Genomic DNA, 26,396 nt, shown 5'->3' on the forward strand with positions numbered 1-26,396 from the left:
TATATATAAACTGATTGAATATTCATGTTAATTAAAAAAATATATTCTATTGATTATTTGGCCAAAAATCATATTTTTTCGTCAGAGATTAATCCCGGTGGAATTTTCAGTCCTTGATTTCATTGAATATGTCAGAATCTTTTGCAATTTTTCAACAAAATAAATGAGAAATTTTCTATGAAAATGCCAATAGAATGGATTTGTGCACAGGTGATTTCGTCGGCATTTTCACTATTATTTTTGGTTCAATTGATTCTTATATACCAAATAATTTACTTTACTGCATATCTTAACCTAAATCAACAAGTGATATATATATTGATGTAAAACATAAATAATGTAACTATCAATTTTAAATTCAACTTTTTATTAGAAATAAACATACAATGCAATAATTAATTATCAATTATGAGCTAAATAATAAGATTAACAAGAAATAATTGTTATTTATTATTTATTCAATCCAAACTTATTCAATCTAATTTAATATATTTTAATTATTATTAATTCTATAAAATTAATTTTTCTTAAATTTTCAACTTTATAATAAAATATAATTAATATCCATTAAATTACCTATTATTTCTTCAATCCTAATATATAAATAATGTATTAATACAACAAAATTATCAACAAAAAAGAAGAAGTAAAACACTTAAATGTACAAGCCAATTAACAACATTTTAACACTCCATCTAGAAGATAATACATGTTCTTAATCGGTAGAAAGAACTAAACTTATCCAAAAGTGACAATCAAGCAACTGGGAAAAAAGAACCAGCAAGAGCTAAAAACAAGAAAGCAACAGGAAAATGAAGGCCAAACCTGTATCACAAAAGTGTTTATAACTGTAGTTGTAATTATTTTTTAAAATATTTTTTATTTAATAATATATTAAAATAATTATTTTTAAAAAGTAATTTTGATATCAGCGCATCAAAATAATTAAAAAACATATATTAATTTAAAGTAAAGAAAAAAAATAAAAAAATTTAATTTTTTTCAAAAATACTTTTAAAATACAAAAATAACCAGTGTTGAAAGCTTTAAGATAAGTGTTAGATAAACAAGAATCCATTAATTATTAAAAATTATTAAAATAATATATTTTTTTATTTTTAAAAAATATTTTTAATATCAATATATTAAAATGATTTGAAAATACTTTAAAAAAAATATTAATTTTAAATTAAAAATTAAAAAACTAATTTTTTAAAAATAAAAAATAACAATAGTAAAAGGCGTGACAACCCAAATAAAGAGACCAAGCAGAGGGAAAAGAGGAATGATAAAAGGAGCTTTAAGATGAACAATATGTCAGAGAAACAAGAATTCAAAGAGACAGAATAATAATAATAATAATAATAATAATTAAACTCGCGCATCTTCATAATCTTATGAACTTGGACATGATTTTTAGGTTTAGTTTTCACATATCATAATTAGATTTAGAATTATAATAGTAGTTATATTTTAAAGTGATTTTTAGTAGCTATAGTAAAATTTCTTTTATTTTTGTCAAGCTAAACAATAAAATTAACAAGAAATAATAGATATTAAACTAATCATTTATTCTTTATTGGATTCAAACTTATTCAACCTGTTCTAATACATTTTAATTAATATTAATTCTATAAAAATTAATTTTTTTTAAAATTTTTAATTTTATAATAAAATTGATAAAATATAATTGATACCCACTAAATTACCTATTATTTCTTCAATTATAACAGACTTAATTTACAAAATCAAACTTAATTTAATTAAATAACAAATAAAATTAATTTTTCTCAAATCCTAAAAAAACTCTAATAACCAAATCATATATTAATACAATAAAATTATTAAGAAAAAAAAAAGTGGAACACTTAAATATATAAATTAACTAATAACATTTTACCATTTATATGTGTTTTTATATTTTAAAAGTGTTTTTTTTAAAAAATATTATTTTAATATATTTTTAAATAAAAAATATTTTAAAAAACAATTATATTAGATACACTTGTAAGTTATAAGATAACAGGTGTTCTTAATAGACAGAAAGAACAAAACTCATCCACATGGTACCGGGAAAAAAAGGAGCTAAAAACAAAATAGGCACAGGAAAATTAATGCTTTTGTTTTTTTTGAATAAAATAATTTGAAAATATTAAAAAAATATTAATTTAAAATAAAAACAATAACTTTTTTAAAAAAACGTTTTTAAAATGTAAAACATCCAGCGTTCAATAATAAAAGGCGCGACAACCGAAAAAAGAGCACCAGGGAAAAGAGGAATAATAAAAGGAGCTTTGAGATGAGCACCATGTCAGAGAAACAAGAATCAAAGAGACAAAATAATGATAATTAAACTCACGCCTCTTCACCAACTTTATGAACTTAGACTTGATTTTTAGGTTTAGTTTTCAAGAATCATAATTGGTTTTCATCCGAGATAAAGATGGGAGTGTTTCTCATCGTATTTTGAAAGTTTTTTTTTTTAAAATATTATTTTTTATTTACTTTAAATAATATATTAATATTAAAAATAATTTTTTAAAAATAAAAAATATTATTTTAATATATTTTAAAATAAAAAATATTTTTAAAAAATAATCATTATCACACTTTAAGCACATTATCACACTTTAAGCACATTTAAAGAGAACCATTCGTTTAGTATTATAGTAATAGATGTTTTTAAAGTGATTTTTTTAAAAATATATATATTAAAATAATATTTTTTTTATTTTTAAAATTTTACTTTTAATATCAACCTAACAAAATATTTTAAATATTAATTTTTTAAAAAAATTCAAATAGTTGTAGACTCACTTTTAAAACGTTGAAAGAATCCGAATCCGGATCTTAGTCATAGGGGAGATGGATGAAGAAAATGCTTGCCACCCATCAAATCTAGAGGGGTATTTTAGTAAAAGCAGCATAAATATCAAAGTAGAATCAACGAAAGAGTTAAGAAAAGGGTACAGTTTCTAACCACTTTGTTTGTTTGCTTGTAAGTGTTAAAGTCAACAATTCATTTTGACCACACAACCTCGTTCGATTCCGTTATCCATCCATCGTAGCGAAACATCACTATAGTGAGAGTTCTCGGGGATTTGTTCTTGTAGAGAATCCACGGTGACGCATTTTTTTTTATTGAAAATTCATAAACATTAAACATTTTTTTTTTATTAAAAATAGATAAACATTTAATATACAAATTATGTATTAATACGAAAAAAAAAAAACTTGCCTACTTGGTGCATCGAAGGTTCATACAAAAATAGAATCAAAAGAGGAAAGTTGACACTACTAATAAATACAGATGGATACCAATATCTTTGATGGGTAGACTTTTAAAGAGTGTGGCCGAATTTACTAGAAAAAATAAATCTAGGGGTTGTTGTTTTTTTGACAAAAGGTTGAAAAAGAAAGTGGGGGAGAAACTTTGATGTTTTAATTCATTTAATTTTGTCGCATGGCTGACGAGTTATATTTGCAAAAAAAAAAAAAATTATTGATTTTTTTTGTTTTTTCTATTCCATTATAATTTTTATTGGAAATTATTGATGAAAAAAAATATATCACTATTTTTATTAGAAATTACTAATATAATATTTTTCATCAGTATTATCATTGTTATTTGTCAATTTTCTATTAGTTACAAAAATAATGAATTTTTATCTAACCTAATTTTTATTTTAATTTGACATAAAGTGACTAAAAGTTTTAAATAGATTTTTTAAGGGAACTTGAAGAATGAAATATGTGTCCCAACCCAAAAAAATTTAGAAAAAAACTTAATTATCAATACACAGGTTTTTGTCTCATATCTTTTTTTCTTTTAAAAAATCAATTAATTGTAATAATCAGTTTGTTAGTATTCTACAAATAACTCCTTTGTCAATTGCTTTTCATTTGAATCAATGTTTACACATCCAACACACAAAAGTCATAATAAAACATACCTCCTTTGTCAATTGCTTTTCAGTTCATAATATGAATGAATGAAAATGCCTCCTCCTCACCTGCTATGCACGTAACCATTCATTTAATGTTTAACACTCTCACTTCTTTTTCTACCATGACCACCTTACACTCACATAACAAATAAAAAAACTAATTTTTAAAAATATAATTCAACTAATCAGACTTATTATAAATCTTACAATCACTTAAGATTTATATAGTCTTTAATTTTAAAATCTTAAAAAATTAATAATTCTTTTCTTCTCCAATGCATTGGTAGCATTATATTACTATTATTATTGTCATAGTGCGCGTGTGTATTTGTTTTTTGGGAGGGAGGGGGCGGCGGGGCATAGGGTTGTTAATTTCACGTTTAAGACATGGTCTAGCTAGGGTAAGGACGCTAGGGTACCCCTTGTCGAAAGGTAGGCTTCGAAGGTTCTGTCTTTGAAAATTCGAACCTGGCTTTCCGCGTTCTTTATTCGGGAAGAAGCAATCCAAGCTACTCCTTCTGGAAAGTCAATTCATGGGTTCCAACATATAATCATATTATAAGCGAAAACAAAGAAAATAACAGCAAAAACAAGGAACATAGCGCCTACAGTTACCTTTACAACGTGGAAATGCACCTACCCTCTTAGCTGTGTTCAATTTCCCAGGGTGGTGTTCTTGCGTGTTTTGAAAAATCCGTTATTTTATCCAATTTCCTCTCTCTTTTTTTCCATGTGTTTTGGTAGGTCTTTCTTTGAAAGTTCAAAGGTCTAATTTATTGATATCTTGACAAAGTAAAATTAATCATCCCGTGGATCCCCGAGGGTTTCTTATATAAATATCCAAGGACGCAGGCTAATACGATCACCACAAAGCGAGGGCGACCTGAAGAACACATCATCGATTATATACAGAGAGATAGAGAGAGAGAGAGAGAGAGAGTTTGATTATATATCGTTACGAGAGCAGTGAAAGGAAATGGGGATAAGCAGGTTGGGTTTTATCGTAGGGCTGATATGGTTTATGGCCATGGACTGGCAGGTCCTTTGCATGGCTCAAAGCAATGTTCACCACTATAATTTTGTTGTAAGCCTTTACTTCTTCATGCTTGCAGACTGCTTCTTCTTCTTCTTCTTCTTCCTCCTCCTCTTCTTTGATTTATACTTGGCCTAATCCATTTTGTTAACTGAGTTTTCTCTCTTTCTTCTTCTTTATTTGCAGCTACAACAAGCCCAGTTCACAAGACTGTGCGAGACAAAGACTATGCTTACTGTAAATGGAAGTTTTCCAGGGCCAACAATACATGCTCGTAAAGGCGATACATTTTATGTCAATGTGCACAATGAAGGAGAATACGGTGTCACGATTCATTGGTAATCTTTCTTTAATTAGATAAAAAATGGTGTTGAAAAAAAAACAAAAAACTCTGATTGGTCAGCTAAGATTAAATACTTCAATTTGTAGACCGTGGTACTGTTCATTTCATTAATTATATCATCAATTTTCTAGATATGAAGGTCCCAATTAGGCGAACCTAACATTTGTTTTAATATTCTTATATTTCAGGCATGGAGTGAAGCAACCAAGAAATCCATGGTCTGATGGCCCCGAGAATGTCACACAGTGCCCAATTCAGCCAGGAAAAAACTTCACGTACGAGGTCATATTATCTGATGAAGAAGGAACTCTGTGGTGGCATGCACATAGCGACTGGACTCGAGCCACAGTCCATGGTGCCATTGTCATCTCGCCGGCTCGTGGAACCACTTATCCGTTTCCCGCACCTTATGCAGAACAAACAATTATTATTGGTGCGCAACGAGTTCCATCATGGATTGTTATTGTTTGTTCAAAAAAGAAAGTTTCCAGTCAAACGACGTCTCAGATCTTCTTTCTAAATTGTACATCTGACTTTTTAAATTTAAAAAAAAAATTGTTTGCAGGATCTTGGTTTAAGGGTGATGTGAAGGCGGTGATTGACGAAGCTCTTGCAACTGGTGAGGGACCTGCAATATCCAACAGTCTTACCATCAATGGCCAGCCAGGAGATCTATATCCATGCTCCGATAGTAAGCCATGCATGCCGTAACTATGTGAATAATTTGGAGACAAGTGGAGGAAAAAAAATTCAATTATCATCATGACTATAATAGTTACTCACATTTTTCATATTTGTTGCAGAAAACACATACCGATTGAAGGTTAATTCAGGCAGGACTTACCTTCTGCGAGTCATAAATGCGGTGATGAACGAAGAACAATTCTTCGGAATTGCGGGCCATAGCCTCACAGTTGTTGGACAAGACGCTGCATACATAAAACCCATAACCACCAAATACATAATGATCACCCCAGGACAGACAATGGACATTTTGGTCACAGCAAATCAGCCTCCAAGCTATTATTACATTGCTTCTCACTCTTTTGCTGATGGTGCTGGTATTGCTTTTGACAACACCACTACTACAGCTATTTTCCAATATAATGGCAACTATCGCCGCCCTTCATCTATTCCACTCCCAGTCCTCCCAATATTTAACGATACTGCGGCTGCAGAAAACTACACCAGTCGTGTCAGGGGTTTAGCTAGCAGTGACCACCCTGTTAATGTCCCTCGAACAGTTAACCGGAGTCTTTATATTACAATTGCTTTGAATTTTTTGCCTTGCACCGAGGCAACATGCACAGGATCAAATCGGTTAGCTGCAAGCATGAACAACGTCAGTTTTCAATTTCAGCCAATTGATATATTGCAAGCCTACTATAGAAGTATCAATGGTGTTTTCGACGCAGATTTCCCAAGTGAGCCACAAAAGTTTTTCAACTTCACTGGAAATATGACGAGTATCAATGTCGCTACGGCCAGAGCAACAAAGGTGACGATGTTGAATTATGGAGAAGCAGTTGAGATAGTCTTTCAAGGGACTAATTTGTTAGCTGAGATGAACCATCCTATCCATCTCCATGGATTTAGTTTCTACTTGGTTGGTCATGGCAAGGGTAATTTCAACAACGTGACTGATCCCAAGTCTTACAACTTGATCGATCCTCCTGAAATCAACACCGTTGCACTTCGTCGGAGTGGGTGGGCTGCCATCAGATTTGTCGCCAACAATCCTGGTAAGTCCTCTAATCCTGAAGATATCTCTTACCAATAGTTTAAGTCTTCTAATCCTCGTACAGTTTAACAGTACTGGAGACAGCTAGCTCCAGTATTTTAAGAACAAAATGTCCTTTTCCAAGTCTTGTTGTATAGCGATATTGAGCATGGATCCAATTTTTTAGGGGTGTGGTTCATCCATTGTCACTTGGAAAAGCACTCAAGCTGGGGCATGGACACTGTTCTCATCGTGAGGAACGGCAGAACAAGGTCACAAAGTATGCGCCCTCCTCCGGCGTCCCTGCCGTCTTGCTCCTAGTCCTCTGCGTAATCGCAAGTGAAGCAAATGGCTGTTTAATCAAGATTTAATTATTTTAATATTTTAATTTTTTCTTTCGCAGCATTATGGTCATTGTGATTTGAATAAATCCTTAAGAAAGAACATCTCATTTCATTTTATTGTGGTAACAAGGAACATTTCATTTGTAACTGTAATGTATGCTGCTTTTCTTGATGGGCAATGTCCTTTTCTTCGCTAGTAATTTAATAAAGGAATTTGCACCGACTTGTGTACTTTTCCACTCCATGTCGGTATTTTAAATTTCTGCTTTCTGTTCCCATGGGATGATTCCTAGAAAATTGAAAAAAAGGCGTAGGCACTATTTTGTCGGTAATTTCCGATAAAAATACCAACCAAATATATTTCTATTACTAATAATCAATTAAAATGTCAATGGGATTTAAAAAGTATAAAAATAATCATTAAAAATTCTATCAGCAATTTAACGTGTGATTAAATTACCAACCAAAAGTCCATCGATGGTTTTAAATAAATTAAAATATAACAGTGACAATTCCTCGTTTCCCTATCATTCTTTTCTTTTCTCGAATCAATAAACCCTCTCTCTCATTTAATTAACAAATTTAGCCACAACCTACACAAATCCGGCCATTCAATCTGCCGGCATCAAACCTCTTTCTTAAAAAATATATATAAAAAAATTGAAGAATACTTAGAAAATTTGGATGAAGGGTAAGGGAAGATCAAAATATCTAAGGTTGGAAAAATTGACATGTCAATTTTAACTTATGAAGATTTTATTGACAAGAACAAAATTCAATATAGGAAAAGAAACTCAAAATTAAATATTTAAGAACTCAATTGAATTTTTTTCAAGGTTTAATTGAATTTATTGAGGGATTAATTGCAAGAAAAAATAATTTTTGAGTTCAATTTGAGCTTCAAATAAAAGAAATTGAAGTTTATGGTTTGAATTGCTTTTTTAAAAAGCTAATTTAGTCAAATCAATGATTTAATTGTATAAATATTAAAGTTTAATTGAAAATTATGAATTTTATTAAATACAGGGACTAAAATCGATTAAATCAGTATTCAATTTAAAAAAAAAAGTTTGATTGTTGATAGATGGGATTATATAATTTAAAAATCAAATGAAATATACTAAAATTAAAAGGAGTTCATCATGGGAGAATTCCTAATATTTCTCAAGTAATATAAGATTATCTCTGGCAGATGTATCTTAACATTTTCATGTTAAACCACGACAAATTTAGCACATTTCATGTTGTAATCTTTTTATTCTGTCTCCGATGCCTCAAAGCTTGAACATTTTCTCTGGAAATGCATAAAGAAATCTTAATAGGATTTCCCCTTTGAATCATGTGATTATCTGTTAAAAAAAGAAAAAAGAAAAAGGACAATGATACGATGTTATAAAAATTACACAATGTCATACATGTCTGCGTTTTGCTGATATAACCATGTTCAATGGCTGACCTACGTTTGCACTTTTGTCAATTTCATACATGCCCACATTTTCAGCCCCTCAAGTCTTGGTACATATGTACCATTCATATGAGAGTCGTTTTTATTATTACTCGACAGAATTTTTTATAATCCGTGTCAAACTTTAACATTGCTAAAAAAAATTATTTAAAACAAAAATAGTATATAATATCTTGTTTTTGAAAGAAAAATATCTAATTATCACCTAATATTATAATTATTAAAAATCTTAATTGGTTAACAAAGGTTCTATAATACAGAATTTGTTACATAAAAAAAAGATACTATTACCATTTAAGCATCCTATTTGAAGCAGACTGCATTGATAGTTTTTTTTAAAATTACTAAGAACTTTTTTTTATTTTTTTTTTATCATGTTCCTGATTTTGGTGGTAATGAAAAATACTTACAAATATTTTTAATTTTGATGTTGATAAATATTGCACAAACTCTAAAAAATATGATATTTCTTACTTTGTTGTTAGTAAATAAATTAGCAAAGTTTTGAATTTTAATGAACAAGAAAATTTCTATGCTTTTTTTTTTTTTTTTTTACCGTTTTTATTATATTTACTTTTTTTAGACAAGTATTGTACAATAAATTTGCACTTATAATATGGGCTATAAATTGAGCATATATTGAGGAAAGATAAAAAAAAATATAAATAAAAATAAAAATAAAATAAAATAATATACAAGGGGTTCATAAGTAAGTACCCCATGAAGTTCCACAAATATTTTAGGAAAGTCTCAATTTTTATACCTTGTTTGCTAAATATCAAAATTATATGGGGGTATAAAAATTATAACCAAGATATGAAGGTTGGGCCGGTTGGGCTTGAAATCCAAACCCAGCTAATTTTTATTTTTATTTTTGGGTTGGGTTTAGCCCAATCATATAAACTGGATTAAACCTAGCAGCCGGGCTCGATTAATGGTTCAGACCAGTAACGCAGCCGGTTTAATCTCTAACTGCAAACGTGCGTGAGCTACCACGCACGTTTGCTGCAGAGCCTGGATAATTAAATCGCAGAATGAACAGTACCTAATGAATTAAAATGAGAGCGGGGGAAGACAGAAGACTTGCTGTTTTGCAGTGAATTTGCGCAAGACTGCAGATGCTGGGCGAAGTTCCTGTATTCAAGTTCTCGCCTGTTCCTTGTTCTTTCCTGTTCTATCTCTCTCGTCTCTCTCGTTTCTTTATTGGTTTTTTCTTTCTCTTGTTCTCTCCTCCGCCGTCTTTTCTTTTAGTTTTCTTCCCTCCCCAATTTCATCGTTGATTTCCTTGGTATTTATAGTGATCTTCCTTCCCTGCCCCAACCTACGTCTCTCCTCCTGATAAGCCTGGCTTGGGGAGTTAGTTTCCTGCTAAGACTCCGACGCGAACAGTATGCCTGGACTGTTGGTGGTAGACCTTGGCCCGGATTCCAGTAGCGTGTCCGGGAGGAAGTCTGTTTGGATTGGGGACCTTGGTAGGCTAAATTTATCTGGGCAGCGTTTTGTTTTATTCTTCACCGGTGGCTTCCTCTGTTTCCAGAGGAAGACGACGGTGGATGGGCGTGAAACGACACCGTTTCAGGGAGAGGGTGGCTGTTTTTCAATTTGGTCCTCGATGTTACATTTTGCAATCGGACCCCTGGACCAAATTGTAATTAAACCCTGCATTGCAGTGCCTTTTACACAACGGTCCTTGGATTTTAATTTCTTGCAATTTGGACCACAATCAGCCTTGATTTCTTTATATTTCTTCAATTAAGCCCCCGATTTCATTAATTAAACTAATTCTAAGCACAATTAAGTCCCCAAACTTATCAATTCTTCCTTTTCCTACCATAATTGGCTGCAAAACTTATAATCCGATCTGATTAAATTCTTATGACTTTCAATTTGTGTTGTCTAAGCCCAAAACTCAATTTTTCTTCAATCATTTCATTTTTATGTTGTCAAAAATTGAGTTATGATAATCCGTAATGAGTTGTTCATATTTTTTATTTGAGATGAATTATTTGATCATATACTCGTTGGTCTAACATTGCCTCAAATTCTAGTGTTTAAGTGTTCAAGATTGATTGTGAACATCCAATGGTTGAAACACTACGAGTAGTCCGTAAATTCTCGACCGTAGTATTTGAGAGTTAGTACACCCGATTTTTAACGAGTCCACTAAATTTTTTTACCTCCAACCACAAATCTAAATCGATATCCAAGTAGGTTAATGGATTGTCTCCGTATCTATCCTTCAACTGGCTGTTGTATGTCTCTTAAAAAAAAAAAATAAATTCATCAAATTCAAGTAAATAATAACTTAAAGAAAAAAAATGATTGAAAAATAATATATCAAAGAGTTTTGAGCCCGACTATCATTGAATTGCTGCATCTTTTTTTGGTTGTCATCACTCTGCACATGTGTTTCCTTAAAAAAATTTGTAAGGTTTGGCTTTAAGTCTAAGTACTATAGCCTCTGAGATACAAATGTTATTAGTTAAATATATTTATAAAAAAATAACAAATACAAAAAATGGATGAAATTAAAAATAAAAACTTATCATTTGCTTTGAATGTGAAACAAATGAAATGAAATTATTGATGTGCATGGTAATAAAACCGTGAACAGACCAGCTTCGATTCCTACATTGAACTGAACTTTGAATCACTTTGAACAAACGAAAAAAATTCAAATACCTATAGAATCACTTTTAAAACGTTGAAAGAATCCGCATCCGGATATCAGTCATAGGGAGATGGATGAAGAAAATGGTTGCAACCCATCAAATCTCGAGGAGTATTTTAGTAAAAGCAGCATAAATATCAAAGTAGAATCAACAAAAGAGTTAAGAAAAGGGTACAATTTCTAACCATTTTGTTTGTTTGCTTGTAAGCGTTAAAGTCAACAATTCATCTTGACCACTCAACCTCGTCCGATTCCGTTATCCATCCATCGTAGTGAAACAGTATAGTGAGAGTTCTCGGGGATTTGTTCTTGTAGAGAATCCATGGTGACACATTTTTTTTATTGAAAATTCAAAAACATTAAATATAGATAATTCATGTACAACGTGAATAATGTATCTATCAATTTCAAATTCAACTTTATATCAAAATTAAACTCAATTTTATTAAATAACAAATAAAATTACTTATCACAAATCTCAAAGAAATCCTAATATACAAATTATGTATTAATACAAAAAAACAAAAAACAAACACTTGCCTACTTGGTGCAGCGAAGTTTCATAAGAAATAGAACCAAGAGACAAAAGTTGACATTGCTAATAAATACAGATCGATACCAATACCTTTGGTGGCTAGATTTTTAAAGAGAGTTGCCGAATTTACTAGAAAAAATAAATTGAAGGGCCTGTTTTTTTTTGACAAAAGATTGAAAAAGAAAGGGGGGGAGAAACTTTGATGTTTTAATTCATTCAATTTTGTCGGATGGCTGACGAGTTAAATTGTCAAAAAAAATTTATTGATTTTTTTGTTTTTTCTATTCCATTGTAATTTTTATTAGAAATTATTGATGAAAAAAATTCTATCGCTATTTTTATTAAAAATTACTAATATAATATTTTTTATCAGTATTATCATTTTTATTTGTCAATTTTCTATTAGTTACAAAAATAATGAATTTTTATCTAACCTAATTTTTATTTTAAATTGACATAAAGTGACTAAAAGATTTAAATAGATTTTTTAAGGGGACTTGAAGAATGAAATATGTGTCCCAACCCAAAAAAATTTAGAAAAAAACTTAATTATCAATACACAGGTTTTTGTCTCATATTTTTTTTTCTTATAAAAAAATCAATTAATTGTAATAATCAGTTTGTTAGTATTCTACAAATAACTCCTTTGTCAACTATTTTTCATTTGAATCGATGTTTACACATCCAACACACAAAAGTCGTACTATGAATGAATGAAAATGCCTCCTCCTCACCTGCTATGCACGTAACCATTCATTTAGGATGAAACTTGAGTTTCCCCTCCGCTAAACACAACAAATTGCAAATATAATTCATATTAAAACATACAATAATTTATAATTTATCAATTTAATGTTTACCACTCTCACTTCTTTTTCTATATCATTACTATGACCACCTTACACTCACATAGCAAATAAAAAATCTAATTTTTAAAAATAAAACTTTAACTAATCAAACTTGTTACAAATCTTACAATCATTTAGAGTTTACATGGTTTTTAATTTTAAAATTTTAATAAATTAATTAAGATATACATAAACTAATTCGGTCACTTATTGTTAAAAAAAATATATATAGAATGACTAATAATAATAATAATAATTTTTTCTCCAATGCATTGGTAGCATTATATTACTATTATTATTGTCATCGAGCGCGTGTGTATTTTTTTTTTTTTTTTGGGAGGGAGGGGGCCGGTGGGGCATAGGGTTGTTGATTTCACGTTTAAGACATGGTCAAGATGGGCAGCACATGCGTCCAACTAGCTAAGGTAAGGACGCTAGGGCCTTATCGAGAGGTTGGGCTTCGAAGGTTCTGTCTTTGAAAATTAGAACCTGGCTTTCCGCGTTCTTTATTCGGGAAGAAGCAATCCAAGCTACTCCTTACTGGAAAGTCAATTCATGGGTTCCAACATATAGTCATATTATAAGCGAAAACAAAGAAAATAACAGCAAAACCAAGGAACACAGCGCCTACAGTTTCGTGGAAATGCACCTACCCTCTTGGCTGTGTTCAATTTAATTCCCAGGGAGGTGTTCTTGCGTGTTTTGAAAAATCCGTTATTTTTATCCAATTTCGTCTCTCTTTTTTTCCATGTGTTTTGGTAGGTCTTTCTTTGAAAGTTCAAAGGTCTAATTTATTGATATCTTGACAAAGTAAAATTAATCATCCCGTGGATCCCCGAGGGTTTCTTATATAAATAGCCAAGGACGCAGGCTAATATGATCACCACAAAGCGAGGGCGACCTGAGGAACACCATCGATTATATACAGAGAGAGAGAGAGAGAGAGAGAGAGAGATTTGATTATATATCGTTACGAGAGCAGTGAAAGGAAATGGGGATAAGCAGGTTGGGTTTTATCGTAGGGCTGATATGGTTTATGGCCATGGACTGGCAGGTCCTTTGCATGGCTCAAAGCAATGTTCACCACTATAATTTTGTTGTAAGCCTTTACTTCTTCATGCTTGCAGACTGCTTCTTCCTCCTCCTCCTCCTCTTCTTCTTTGATTTATACTTGGCCTAATCCATTTTGTTAACTGGGTTTACGTTATGCACTCTGCTTATTCAAAACTCCCATTAATTGGTTCAGCTAAATGCTTAAAACATTGCCTTTTAATTTATAACTTTTCTTCTTCTTTATTTGCAGCTACAACAAGCCCAGTTTACAAGATTGTGCGAGACAAAGACTATGCTTACTGTAAATGGAAGTTTTCCAGGGCCAACAATACATGCTCGTAGAGGCGATACAATTTATGTCAACGTGCACAATGAAGGAGAATACGGTGTCACGATTCACTGGTAATCTTTCTTTAATAAGATAAAAAATGGTGTTGAAAAAAAACACAAAAAACTCTGATAGGTCAGATAAGATTAAATACTTTAATTTGTAGAACGTGGTACTGTTTATTTCATTAATTATATCATCAATTTTCTAGATATGAAGGTCCCAATTAGGCGAACCTAACATTTGTGTTTTAATATTCTTATATTTCAGGCATGGAGTGAAGCAACCAAGAAATCCATGGTCTGATGGCCCCGAGAATGTCACACAGTGCCCAATTCAGCCAGGAAAAAACTTCACGTACGAGGTCATATTATCTGATGAAGAAGGAACTCTGTGGTGGCATGCACATAGCGACTGGACTCGAGCCACAGTCCATGGTGCCATTGTCATCTCGCCGGCTAATGGAACCACTTATCCGTTTCCCGCACCATATGCAGAACAAACAATTATTATTGGTGCGCAACGAGTTCCATCATGGATTGTTATTGTTTGTTCAAAAAAGAAAGTTTCCAATCAAACGTCTCAGACCCTCTTTCTAAATTGTACATCTGACCTTTTAAATTTCAAAAAAAAATTGTTTGCAGGATCTTGGTTTAAGGGTGATGTGAAGGCGGTGATCGACGAAGCTCTTGCAACTGGTGGAACACCTAATATATCCAACAGTCTTACCATCAATGGCCAGCCAGGAGATCTGTATCCATGCTCCGAAGGTAAGCCATGCATGCCGTAACTATGTGAATAATTTGGAGATAAGTGGAGGAAAAAAAATTCAATTATCATCATGACTATAATAGTAACTCACATTTTTCATATTTGTTGCAGAAAACACATACCGTTTGAACGTTAATTCAGGCAGGACTTACCTTCTGCGAGTCATAAATGCGGTGATGAACGAAGAACAATTCTTCGGAATTGCGGGCCATAGCCTCACAGTTGTTGGACAAGACGCTGCATACATAAAACCCATAACCACCAACTACATAATGATCACCCCAGGACAGACAATGGACATTTTGGTCACAGCAAATCAGCCTCCAAGCTATTATTACATTGCTTCTCACTCTTTTGCTGATGGTCCTCTTGCTCCTTATGACAAGACCACTACTACAGCTATTTTCCAATATAATGGCAACTATAGCCGCCCTTCATCTATTCCACTCCCCGTCCTCCCAATATTTAATGATACTGCGGCTGCAGATAACTACACCAGTCGTGTCAGGGGTTTAGCTAGCAGTGACCACCCTGTTAATGTCCCTCAAACAGTTAACCGAAGTCTTTATATTACCGTTTCTTTGAATTTTTTGCCTTGCACCGAGGCAACATGTATTAATTCAACTCGGTTTGCTGCAAGCATGAACAACGTCAGTTTTCAATTTCAGCCAATTGATATATTGCAAGCCTACTATAGAAGTATCAATGGTGTTTTCGACGCAGATTTCCCAAGTGAGCCACTAAAGTATTTCAACTTCACTGGAAATGTGACGGGTATTAATGTCGCTACGGGCAGAGCAACAAAGGTGACGATGTTGAATTATGGAGAAGCAGTTGAGATTGTCTTTCAAGGGACCAATTTGTTAGATGCGGTGAACCATCCTATCCATCTCCATGGATTTAGTTTCTACTTGGTTGGTCATGGCAAGGGTAATTTCAACAACGAGACTGATCCCAAGTCTTACAACTTGATCGATCCTCCTGAAATCAACACCGTTGCACTTCCTCGGAGTGGGTGGGCTGCCATCAGATTTGTCGCCAACAATCCTGGTAAGTCCTCTATAAGATATCTCTTACCAATAGTTTAAGTTTTCTAATCCTCGTACAGTTTAACAGTACCGGGGACAGCTAGCTCCACTATTTTAAGCATAAATAGGGTGTTTGGAAATATGGTTGCTATTACTTTTTAAAGTGTTTTTTATTTAGAAAAATATGTTAATAATATTTTTTTATTTTTTAAAAATTATTTTTAAGATCAGGACATCAGATTTGAAAACATCAAAAACATATTAATTAAAAAGAAAATTAAATTTTTTCAGAGCTGCTTGTAAAAAACATTCCCAAACAGGCCCAAAATGTCCTTTTCCAAGTCTTGTTGTATAGCGATATTGAGCATGGATCCAATTTTTCAGGGGTGTGGTTCATCCATTGTCACTTGGAAAGGCACTCAAGCTGGGGCATGGACACTGTTCTCATCGTGAGGAACGGCAGAACAAGGTCACAAAGTATGCGCCCTCCTCCGGCGTCCCTGCCGTCTTGCTCCTAGTCCTCTGCAATATCGCAAGTGAAGCAAATGCCTGTTTAATCAAGATTTAATTATTCGAATATTTTAATTTTTTCTTTCGTAGCATTATGGTCATTGTGATCTGAATAAATCCTTAAGAAAGAACATGTCATTTTATTTTATTTTGGTAATAAGGAACATTTCATTTGTAACTGTAATGTACGTTGCTTTTCTTGATGGGCAATGTCCTTTTCTTCGCTATTAATTTAATAAAGGAATTTGCACCGACTTGTGTACTTTTCCACTCCATGTCGGTATTTTAAATTTCTGCTTTCTGCTCCCATGGGATGATTGCTATAAAAATGAAAAAAAGGCGTAGGCACTATTTTGTCGGTAATTTCCGATAAAAATACCAACCAAATAAATTTCTATTAATAATAAACAATTAAAATGATAATGGGATTGAAAAGGTAAAAAAATAATTATTAAAAATCCTATCAGCAATTTAATGTATGATGAAATTACCAACCAAAATTCCATCAATGGTTTTAAATAAATTAAAATATGACAGTGACAGTTTCTTGTTTCCCTATCATTCTTTGTTTTCTCGAATCAAATTTAGCAAATTAGCACAATCTTCACAAATCCAGCCATTCAATCTGTCGGCATCAAACCTCTTTCTTAAAAAATATATAAAAAAAGTTGAAGAATACTTAGAAAATTTGGAAAGAAGGGTAAGGGAGGATCAAAATATTCAAGGTGAAAAAATTAACAAGTCATATGAAGATAAAGATCTTATTGACAAGAAAAAAATTCAATATGAACAAAAAAAATATTTGAATGTTTAAGAACTCAATTGAATTTTTTTAAGGTTTAATTGAATTTATTAAGCGGTTAATTATAAAAAAAAATCATTTTTTGAGTTTAATTTGAGCTTCAAATGAAAGAAATTGAAGTTTATGGTTTGAATTGCATTTTTTAAAAAGCTAATTTAGTTAAATCAATGATTTAATTGTATAAATATTAAAGTTTAATTGAAAAATTATGAATTTTATTAAATACAGGGACTAAAATCGATTAAATCAGTATTCAATTTTTTTAAAAAAAATGTTTGATTGTTTATAGATGGGATTATATAATTTAAAAATCAAATGAAATATACTAAAATTAAAAGGAGTTCATCATGGGAGAATTCCTAATATTTCTCAAGTAATATAAGATTATCTCTGGCACATGTATCTTAACATTTTCAAGTTAAACGACGGCAAATTTAGCACATTTCATGTTGTAATCTTTTTATTCTGTCTCCGATGCCCCAAAGCTTGAACATTTTCTCTGGAAATGCATAAAGAAATCTTAATAGGATTTCCCCTTTGAATCATATGATTATCTGTTAAAAAAACGAAAAAGAAAAAAGAAAAAGAAAAAGGACAATGATACGATGATATAAAAATTACACAATGTCATATATGTCTGCGCTGATTTTGCCTACTTTTTTTGTCAATTTCATACATACCCACATTTTCAGCCCCTCAAGTCTTGGTACATATGTACCATTCATATGGGAGTCGTTTTTATTATTACTTGGCAGAATTTTTTATAATCCGTGTCAAACTTTAATATTGCTAAAAAAAAATTATTTAAAACAAAAATAGTATATAATATCTTGTTTTTTAAAGGAAAATATCTAGTTTAAAGTGTTATCACTAATATTATAATTATTAAAAAAATCTTAATTGGTCAACAAAGGTTTTATAATACGGAATTTGTTATATAAAAAGAAAAATACTATTATCATTTAAGCATTTTATTTGAAACAGACTGCATTGATAGTTTTGTTTAAAATTATAAGAATTTTTTTTTATTTTTTTTTGTATCATGTTTCTTATTCTGGTGTTAATGAAAAATACTTAGAAATATTTTTAATTTTGATGTTGATAAATATTGCACAAACTAAAAAAATATGATATTTCTTTACTTTGTTGTTAGTGAAATAAATTAGCAAAGTTTTGAATTTTTAATTCAAGAAGAAAATTTCCATGCTTTTTTTTTTCTTTTTGTTTACCGTTTTTACTTTTTTTAGACAAGTATTGTACAACAAATTTGCACTTATAATATGGGCTATAAATTGAGCATATATTGAGGAAAGATAAAAAAAAAACATAAATAAAAAAAAATAAAATAATATATAAGGGGTTCATAAGTAAGTACCCCATGAAGTTCCACAAATATTTTAGGAAAGTCTCAATTTTTATACCTTGTTTGCTAAATATCAAAATTATATGGGAGTATAAAAATTATAACCAAGATATGAAGGTTGGGCAGGTTGAGGCTGAAATCCAAACCCAGCTAATTTTTTTATTTTTTTTGGGTTGGATCTAGTCCAGCTGGCTGGATTAAACCCAACAGCCCGGCCTGGTTAATGGTTCAGACCAGTAACACAGCCGGTTAATCTCTAACTGCAAACGTGCGTGAGCTATCACGCTCGTTTACTGCAGAGCCTGGATAATTAAATCGCAGAATGAACAGTACCTAATGAATTAAAATGAGAGCGGGGGAAGACAGAAGACTTACCTGTTTTGCAGAGAATTTGCGCAAGACTGCAGATGCTGGGCGAAGTTCCTGTATTCAAGTTCTCGCCTGTTCCTTGTTCTTTCCTGTTCTATCTCTCTCGTCTCTCTCGTTTCTTTATTGGTTTTTTCTTTCTCTCTTGTTCTCTCCTCCGCCGTCTTTTTTTTTTTTGTTTTCTTCCCTCCCCAATTTGATCGTTGATTTCCTTGGTATTTATAGTGATCTTCCTTCCCTGCCCCAACCTACGTCTCTCCTCCTGATAAGCCTGGCTTGGGGAGTTAGTTTCCTGCTAAGACTCCGACGCCAACAGTATGCCTGGACTGTTGGTGGTAGACCTTGGCCCGGATTCCAGTAGCGTGTCCGGGAGGAAGTCTGTTTGGATTGGGGACCTTGGTAGGCTAAATTTGGCTTGTGTTGGGCTGCCCATCTGGGCAGCGTTTTGTTTTATTCTTCACCGGTGGCTTCCTCTGTTTCCAGAGGAAGACGACGGTGGATGGGCGTGAAACGACACCGTTTCAGGGAGAGGGTGGCTGTTTTTCAATTTGGTCCTCGATGTTACATTTTGCAATCGGACCCCTGGACCAAATTGTAATTAAACCCTGCATTGCAGTGCCTTTTACACAACAGTCCTTGGATTTTAATTTCTTGCAATTTGGACCACAATCAGCCTTGATTTCTTTATATTTTTTCAATTAAGCCCCCAATTTCATTAATTAAACTAATTCTAAGCACAATTACGTCTCCAAACTTATTAATTCTTCCTTTTCCCACCACAACTAGTTGCAAAACTTATAATCCAATCTGATTAAATTCTTATGACTTTCAATTTGTGTTTTCTTAGCCTAAAACTCAATTTTCTTCAATCATCTCATTTTTGTATTGTCAAAAATTGAGTTATGACAATCCGTAATGAGTTGTTCATATTTTTTATTTGAGATGAATTATTTGATCATGTACTCTTTGGTCTAACATTGCCTCAAATTCTAGAGTTTAAGTGTTCAAGATTGATTGCGAACTTCCAATGGTTGAAACAGTACGAGTAGTTCGTAAATTCTCGACCGTAGTATTGGAGAGTTCATACACCCGATTTCTAACAGGTCCACTAGAAAATTTTACCTCCAATCACAAATCTGAATCGATATCCAAGTAGATTAAGGGATCGTCTCCGTGTCTATCCTTCAACTGGTTGTTGTATGTCTCTTAAAAAAAAAAAAAATAAATTTATCAAATTCAAGTAAATAATAACTTAAAAAAAAATGATTGAAAACTAATATACCAAAAAGTGTTGAGCCTGCCTATCCTTGAACTGTTGCATCTCTTTTTGGCTGTCATCACTTTGCACATGCGTTTCCATAAAAAAATTTATAGGGTCTGGCTTCACGTCTAAGTACTATAGTCTCCAAGATAAAAATGTTGTTAGTTAAATATATTTATAAAAAAACAACAAATACAAAAAATAGATAAAATTAAAAAAAACTTATCATCCGCTTTGAATGCGAAACGAACGAAATGGAATTACTGATATGCATGGTAATAGAATTGTGAACACACCAGCTTCGATTCCCTACACTGAACTGTGATCATCGCGTAAAACATGCATACATCATGTGCTAAATGTATACCACCCATATAGTGTTTAAGATGTATGGCGACTTGAAATCTTTCAAAACCACCACGTCATTCTAGCCTGAAAGATTACTTTCTTTCACATATTTTTTGGTTTTCTTTTGCATCTCGTACTAAAAATTATGTAACCGATATGGTACAAATAAATTATCTATAAGTAAGTGACAAATAAAATTTTAATATTTGAAATAAGAAAATATCTTGATTTTGATGTTACTTAATTATAGTGTGATTTCAAATTTTTCTTTGCAATAAAAATTTATAAAAATTTTGTTTCAGTAATTTCAATACAATAAACTAATTAAGTTTAACAAAATACTAATGTATTTGGATTTTATGGTTGGCATGTTTTGTTTTTGTCTATCGACTATCCATTTATAGGGTTAACCAAGAAGATTTTATGATGTTCAAGTCATAACTAGCAATATTCTATTAGGTTACTCAATAAAACACACTTTATAGAAATAGATAAATACAAACAAGAGAGAGATACGAGGTGTGTGTGTGTATATTATCACTATTAGTTGTTCATGAATTGTATTCTCTCTTTTATTTGTATTTATTTTTTTCTTCAAAAAAAATCGCATCGAGTAACTATGAAGTTGTCATTAGTTAGAGTTTAAGCAATATAAATTTTCTCATTCTATAGGATAAAATTGTTGTTGATTTAATATTTAATTTATTTATAATATTTCTTATTTCAATCAGTATTACACTTTACACTAATTTTAATATTTCTTCCAAGTAATATAAGATTGTCACTCGCACATGTATCCTAACATTTTCATGTTAAACTATGACAAATTTAGCACATTTCACGTTATATAATATTCTTTATATTTTGTCTCTGATGCCCCCAAGCTTGAACATTATCTTGGAAGTATGCATATCGTGCCCACTTGTTTACTAAAATAAATTTATATTAAAAGATTGGATGAATATGCATGCCTTTGGAAATGCATAAAGAAATCTTAATAGGATTTCCCTTTTAAGTCATGTGATTATCTGTTAAAAAAAAGATAAAGAAAAGGAGTGATATAAAAATTACACAATGTCAACTTTTTTTTCCTTTTAATTAAATTCTTTTATGACGATGAAATTAAGTTTGGAATTATTGTAAAAATACTAGATTAAATAAATGAGCATAAAATGTAAAAAATATAAAAAATGCATGACTCATCTAAATTATTTAGTTTAATAATTCATTTATCAATAACTACAATTGAAATAGAAAAGAGAAAGTCACTTAAAGATATCGCAGGAGAAAGTTGTCTTTCTTTGTAATTTCAACAATCAAACTAACCAAATCTAGTGTCAAATGATTTTATTCAACGAGAGAAGTTTAACAATGATGGTTTTTCCATCTAAAAATAGCAGCGAAGATAGATTAAGTTTGATTTTGATTTTGATTTTTGAGATTCAATTGATTTTTTTTTTAAGTGTTGTTTTTTTTTTTTGTAATGTTTTGAGGTTATTTGGTGGTTCAGATAGGTTTTTATAGTGTTTTGATGTTTATTATGTGAAAATAAATTGAAAAATAAAATTTAAATCAAATCCTCCAAGATTTCTCTACCACTATAATGATGACTAAATTCTAAATAATAGTTAAACATGCAAATAAAAAGAAATTATGGAAACCTCCAATCCCACTCACCATCTAACCACATCCCTTGGTGGTAGCTTGCGTGATAGTTTATGGTAATTCTATCACCATCCATATTAAATATATTTTTTTTCTAGTGTGGTGTAGAGTGTTTATATAGAAAGGTTTTTAATTGAAAATGCATTAAAATAATATTTTTTATAATTTTTATTTTTAACTTTAGCACATCAAAACCATCAACAAACACCTAAAAAACATTAATTTAATACATTTTCAAATAAAAAATATTTTAAAAAATGGGTTAACCAAAAAAACATACACATTACCCTAAGTTATTTGTACTACTTACCTCATTTTTTATTCCATACTCTGGGATAATAAGCACTAGTTATAGCATGTTATTTTTGTAGGTATATCTTAATTATAGTTCTAAACCTGACCCAATCTATTACATGGCCCATGGATCGGACCTTCCAACTTATGGGTTAGTTAGTTGATCTAGATTAATCTTTTTTTTTTTTTTTTTGTTCAAAATGACACGTATTGTTTTGAACAAAAATATTTTTTAAAAAAACTAAAATGATGTAATTTTTTTTTAAAAATAAAGTTAATTAAGTCGTAGCTAGGGTTTGGCCGAGTTATCCTAGCAAGCAGGTGGACCCATCGAGTCACCTAAGTTTAATTAGATTAATTATGTAGATAATTTTGAATAAACCTAAATTAGTTTAGGTCCTAGTTAGTCGGGTTGACTCGTCGAGATAAGATAAATTTCAAAACTATGATCTTAATAGTTAATAGTTTGAGAAGGTATAAATATCTTAGTTAAATTTTTTAGAAGGGAACATTCATATTAATAACACCATTTTGTAATTTGCATACAATTGAAGGATTTTTTTTTTAAAAGATCTTCAATACACTTGATGAAGGATTATTGTTAAAATAAAAACAAATAAATAAAAAAAATTCTATGGAGTTGACTTAATGATTATAGGATATTAGAATACATGATTTAGTTTGAATCTCAAGCCAAATCATGAACACAAAATTTGTTTAAATTCTCTAATCCTACCAGAATTTTTTTTTTTAAGAATATATGAGATTGAAGTTCTAACAAAAAAGGTGAATAAGATCCTTTTTTTTTTTTTCAAAAGTATTTTTTTAAAAAAATTAATTATTTTTATTTTTTTTCTTTGTTTTAAATTATTTTTTTTAGTATTTTTAGATTATTTTGATGTATTAATATTAAAAATAATTTTTAATATATTTTTTAAATAAAAAATCAACAGACTATAAAAAATTTAAGAAACACAAAAGTACCCTTACACGTAGCACATGATACATTATACCTTGCATTGAACAGATTTTTTTTAACCATCCATTTAACAAATGTTAGATCCCTTACCAAATGGCATCTCATATTTAGACCCCTTGCCTTCTATTATTGGATATCCCTACATATTCAAAGGGAGATCCTATTGCATTATCAGCAACCAAATGGATAAAGATGAGGATAAAAAACAATAGGAAACATAAGTAGAGATTTGCGCATGATTGGTGGATGGATTAGTACCTTGAAAAATACTGTCCGACCATCTCTGCAAAGTCTCCATTTATCTCCACTTGGACCACTTACCCTTTTCTTTCCTCTCCTTCCGTATAAACAACCAAAGCAATGGCCACATTCTAAAGACTCCAACTTTTGTCTTCTCTTTTTAAATGGAAGTTACACTTATTGGCACCTCAAACAGCAATTACACCAATACCCTTCCCTAGGTCGTTCTTGTTGTTGCTGTACTGGCCATGGAACCTTGTTCTTGGAACTCAACAAGGGTGCAAGTCTCTGATTTTGAAGGAATGAGTGATGGGTTTTTGGTGAATACTGGTTTACAAGCCAAAACAAGAACTGGGCCATCTTCAACTTCCTCTTTGGTTTTGGATAATGAAAGGGGAGAGCTTGTGGAGGCTGCTGTGAGAATGGAGAGGAAAGGGGTGGCGGCTGAGAGAAGCATTGCCGCTTTAAAGAATCATAGTGAAGCTGAGAAGAAGCGTAGAGCGAGGATTAATGCACATCTCGACACACTTAGGAGCCTAGTACCTGGTACTAGGAAGGTATTTGCTGTTTTTGGTTTGGTCATGTTAAGAGTTTGAGTTCAATTGAATCATAGCACTTAAAGTCTACTCTCTCTTTTTTCTTTACTTTTCTTTTTTAACGAGTTCTGTTTCTTAAAGCTTGAGAACAATATTCAGTGAGCCATCAGGTAATGCACTTGAAAGTAGTTTTGTTTATTGTGATAACACGAGTTGCTTGATTTTGTTGTTTGCAAGGTCTGTACTATTAACTTTTGATTTTTTGTTCCTGTATTATTACAGCTCTTGTTGATGTCAGGGAATTTTTTCAAGTGGGAGTGTGCATTTCTCTTGTGTTTCTGGTTGATGTCTTTGCTGTATGAGCATGAATCACTAAAGATAATGATAATATCTTGAAACTATGAATTTAGCTTCTATAAGAATCGGATAATTTATTTTATTTATTGTTCTGCTTTTGTTGGTGAATGTACTTGAGTTATTTAAAATAAGAATGAGTGGTTAAGCTAAGCTTACTATAATTCCCTTGGTTATGTGTTTGTTCTTAGCATCTCTATTACCCAAGACCTATATATTTCCTGTTATAATTTTCTGGTAATTGTTTTCATTACTTTTCTTGATTGAAATTGATCATAAATCAAGTGCATGCAATTTTATATATGGACCACTTGATAAATAAACTGTGATATTTAGATTGAATTATTTGGTATTGTGAGAGCTGGATTGTTGTGATCCTGTCAAGATTCTAGCTTATGGGCTTGTTGAACTGGATTGCTGAATTAGTAATCAATTTGAACTCTCAGATGGACAAGGCATCGTTGCTTGCTGAAGTTATAGCTCACCTGAAGGAGCTGAAGAGGCAGGCAACAGAAGCTAGTGAAGGTCTTCTCATGCCATTGGATGTTGATGAAGTGAGAGTTGAACAGCAAGAGGATGGTTTGCACAGTGCCCCTTATGTAATCAGGGCATCTATATGTTGCGATTGCAAGCCTGGAATTCTGTCTGATTTAAGACAAGCACTTGATGCTCTCCATCTAATAATGACGAGGGCAGAGATTGCGACTTTGGAAGGCAGGATGAAGAATGTTTTTGTGATGAGCAGCTGCAAAGAAGGGGATAGTGGAGATACTAAAGTACACCAGTTTCTTGCTGGCTCCATCCACCAGGCATTTAGATCCATACTTGACAAATTTTCTGCCTCACAAGAATTCTTATTAAAATCCACACTTTCGAACAAGAGGAGAAGGGTTGACTCATTCAAACCATCCTTGTCATCTTCTTCAGGAGATCTCTGGTGAGCCTATGCTTTTTTGGCTGTGGTAGCTCCTTGTATAATGTTCATTACCTCCTTACCTGTCATAGACGATTGTGATGCAGTTGGTCATAGCATATGTTACCTTGTTCTGAATGAAAACGAGAGTAGTACAATTACAGATGTCTCAAGCCTGCATATTAGATAAGATGGCTAGATGTCCTACACTTGTTGTATCGAGAATTACTGTTAGCATAGTACAATAATAATGTTTATTATCTCAATATAATTTCTTCGGGAAGTTATTTGATGATGTCTTTGACAGAACTTTTAATAATTAATGTGAGTTGGCTTTTAATTTTCGCTTACTTCAGTGCGTAAGTAGTCTGATTTGAATGTAGTGCAGTGCTATTTAACAAGTTATTTGTCTCTTCTATGGCTGTAGAGCGCCTCTATGTGTGTACATACATGTAACTCATTCTGGAAAATGATCAACACTTTCCAATCTTGCATTTTAATTCTTTCTTCAAAGGCATTAATAGTCTCCAATGAATAAAGTATGACTGGCAGGATGTGTATTTCTTTTGGGGAAATAGAAGGAAAAAGATGAGTTAAAATAACTTTAGATGCTGCAGGCCTTTCATAAAGAAGAACAGTAAAAGGAGCTGATAACTGGAAAGCTGAATCATGAACTTTA

General features: G+C 31.6%; 3 protein-coding genes across 3 annotated transcripts; all 3 read left to right on the forward strand.

Annotated features, from left to right (window-relative positions):
• The first annotated feature begins 4,499 nt into the window (after positions 1-4,499).
• On the forward strand, positions 4,500-7,618 carry LOC118056543 (laccase-14-like). Its single transcript, XM_035068782.2, has 6 exons — positions 4,500-5,031; positions 5,167-5,318; positions 5,512-5,756; positions 5,889-6,014; positions 6,127-7,065; positions 7,231-7,618. Exons 1-6 carry the CDS (start codon positions 4,924-4,926, stop codon positions 7,362-7,364), a joined length of 1,704 nt encoding a protein of 567 aa, XP_034924673.1. The 5' UTR covers positions 4,500-4,923; the 3' UTR covers positions 7,365-7,618.
• A 5,992-nt stretch (positions 7,619-13,610) lies between these two features.
• On the forward strand, positions 13,611-16,864 carry LOC118056542 (laccase-14-like). The gene is made up of 6 exons (XM_035068781.2): positions 13,611-14,005; positions 14,210-14,361; positions 14,558-14,802; positions 14,932-15,057; positions 15,170-16,108; positions 16,471-16,864. The coding sequence occupies exons 1-6, from the start codon at positions 13,898-13,900 to the stop codon at positions 16,602-16,604; spliced, it is 1,704 nt and encodes a 567-aa protein (XP_034924672.1). The 5' UTR covers positions 13,611-13,897; the 3' UTR covers positions 16,605-16,864.
• A 7,021-nt stretch (positions 16,865-23,885) lies between these two features.
• On the forward strand, positions 23,886-26,067 carry LOC118056589 (transcription factor bHLH30). The gene is made up of 2 exons (XM_035068833.2): positions 23,886-24,471; positions 25,251-26,067. The coding sequence occupies exons 1-2, from the start codon at positions 24,163-24,165 to the stop codon at positions 25,743-25,745; spliced, it is 804 nt and encodes a 267-aa protein (XP_034924724.1). The 5' UTR covers positions 23,886-24,162; the 3' UTR covers positions 25,746-26,067.
• Positions 26,068-26,396: the final 329 nt, after the last annotated feature.

This window comes from Populus alba, chromosome 19, assembly GCF_005239225.2.
Source record: "Populus alba chromosome 19, ASM523922v2, whole genome shotgun sequence".
In the NCBI taxonomy this organism is placed as follows: Eukaryota; Viridiplantae; Streptophyta; class Magnoliopsida; order Malpighiales; family Salicaceae; genus Populus; species Populus alba.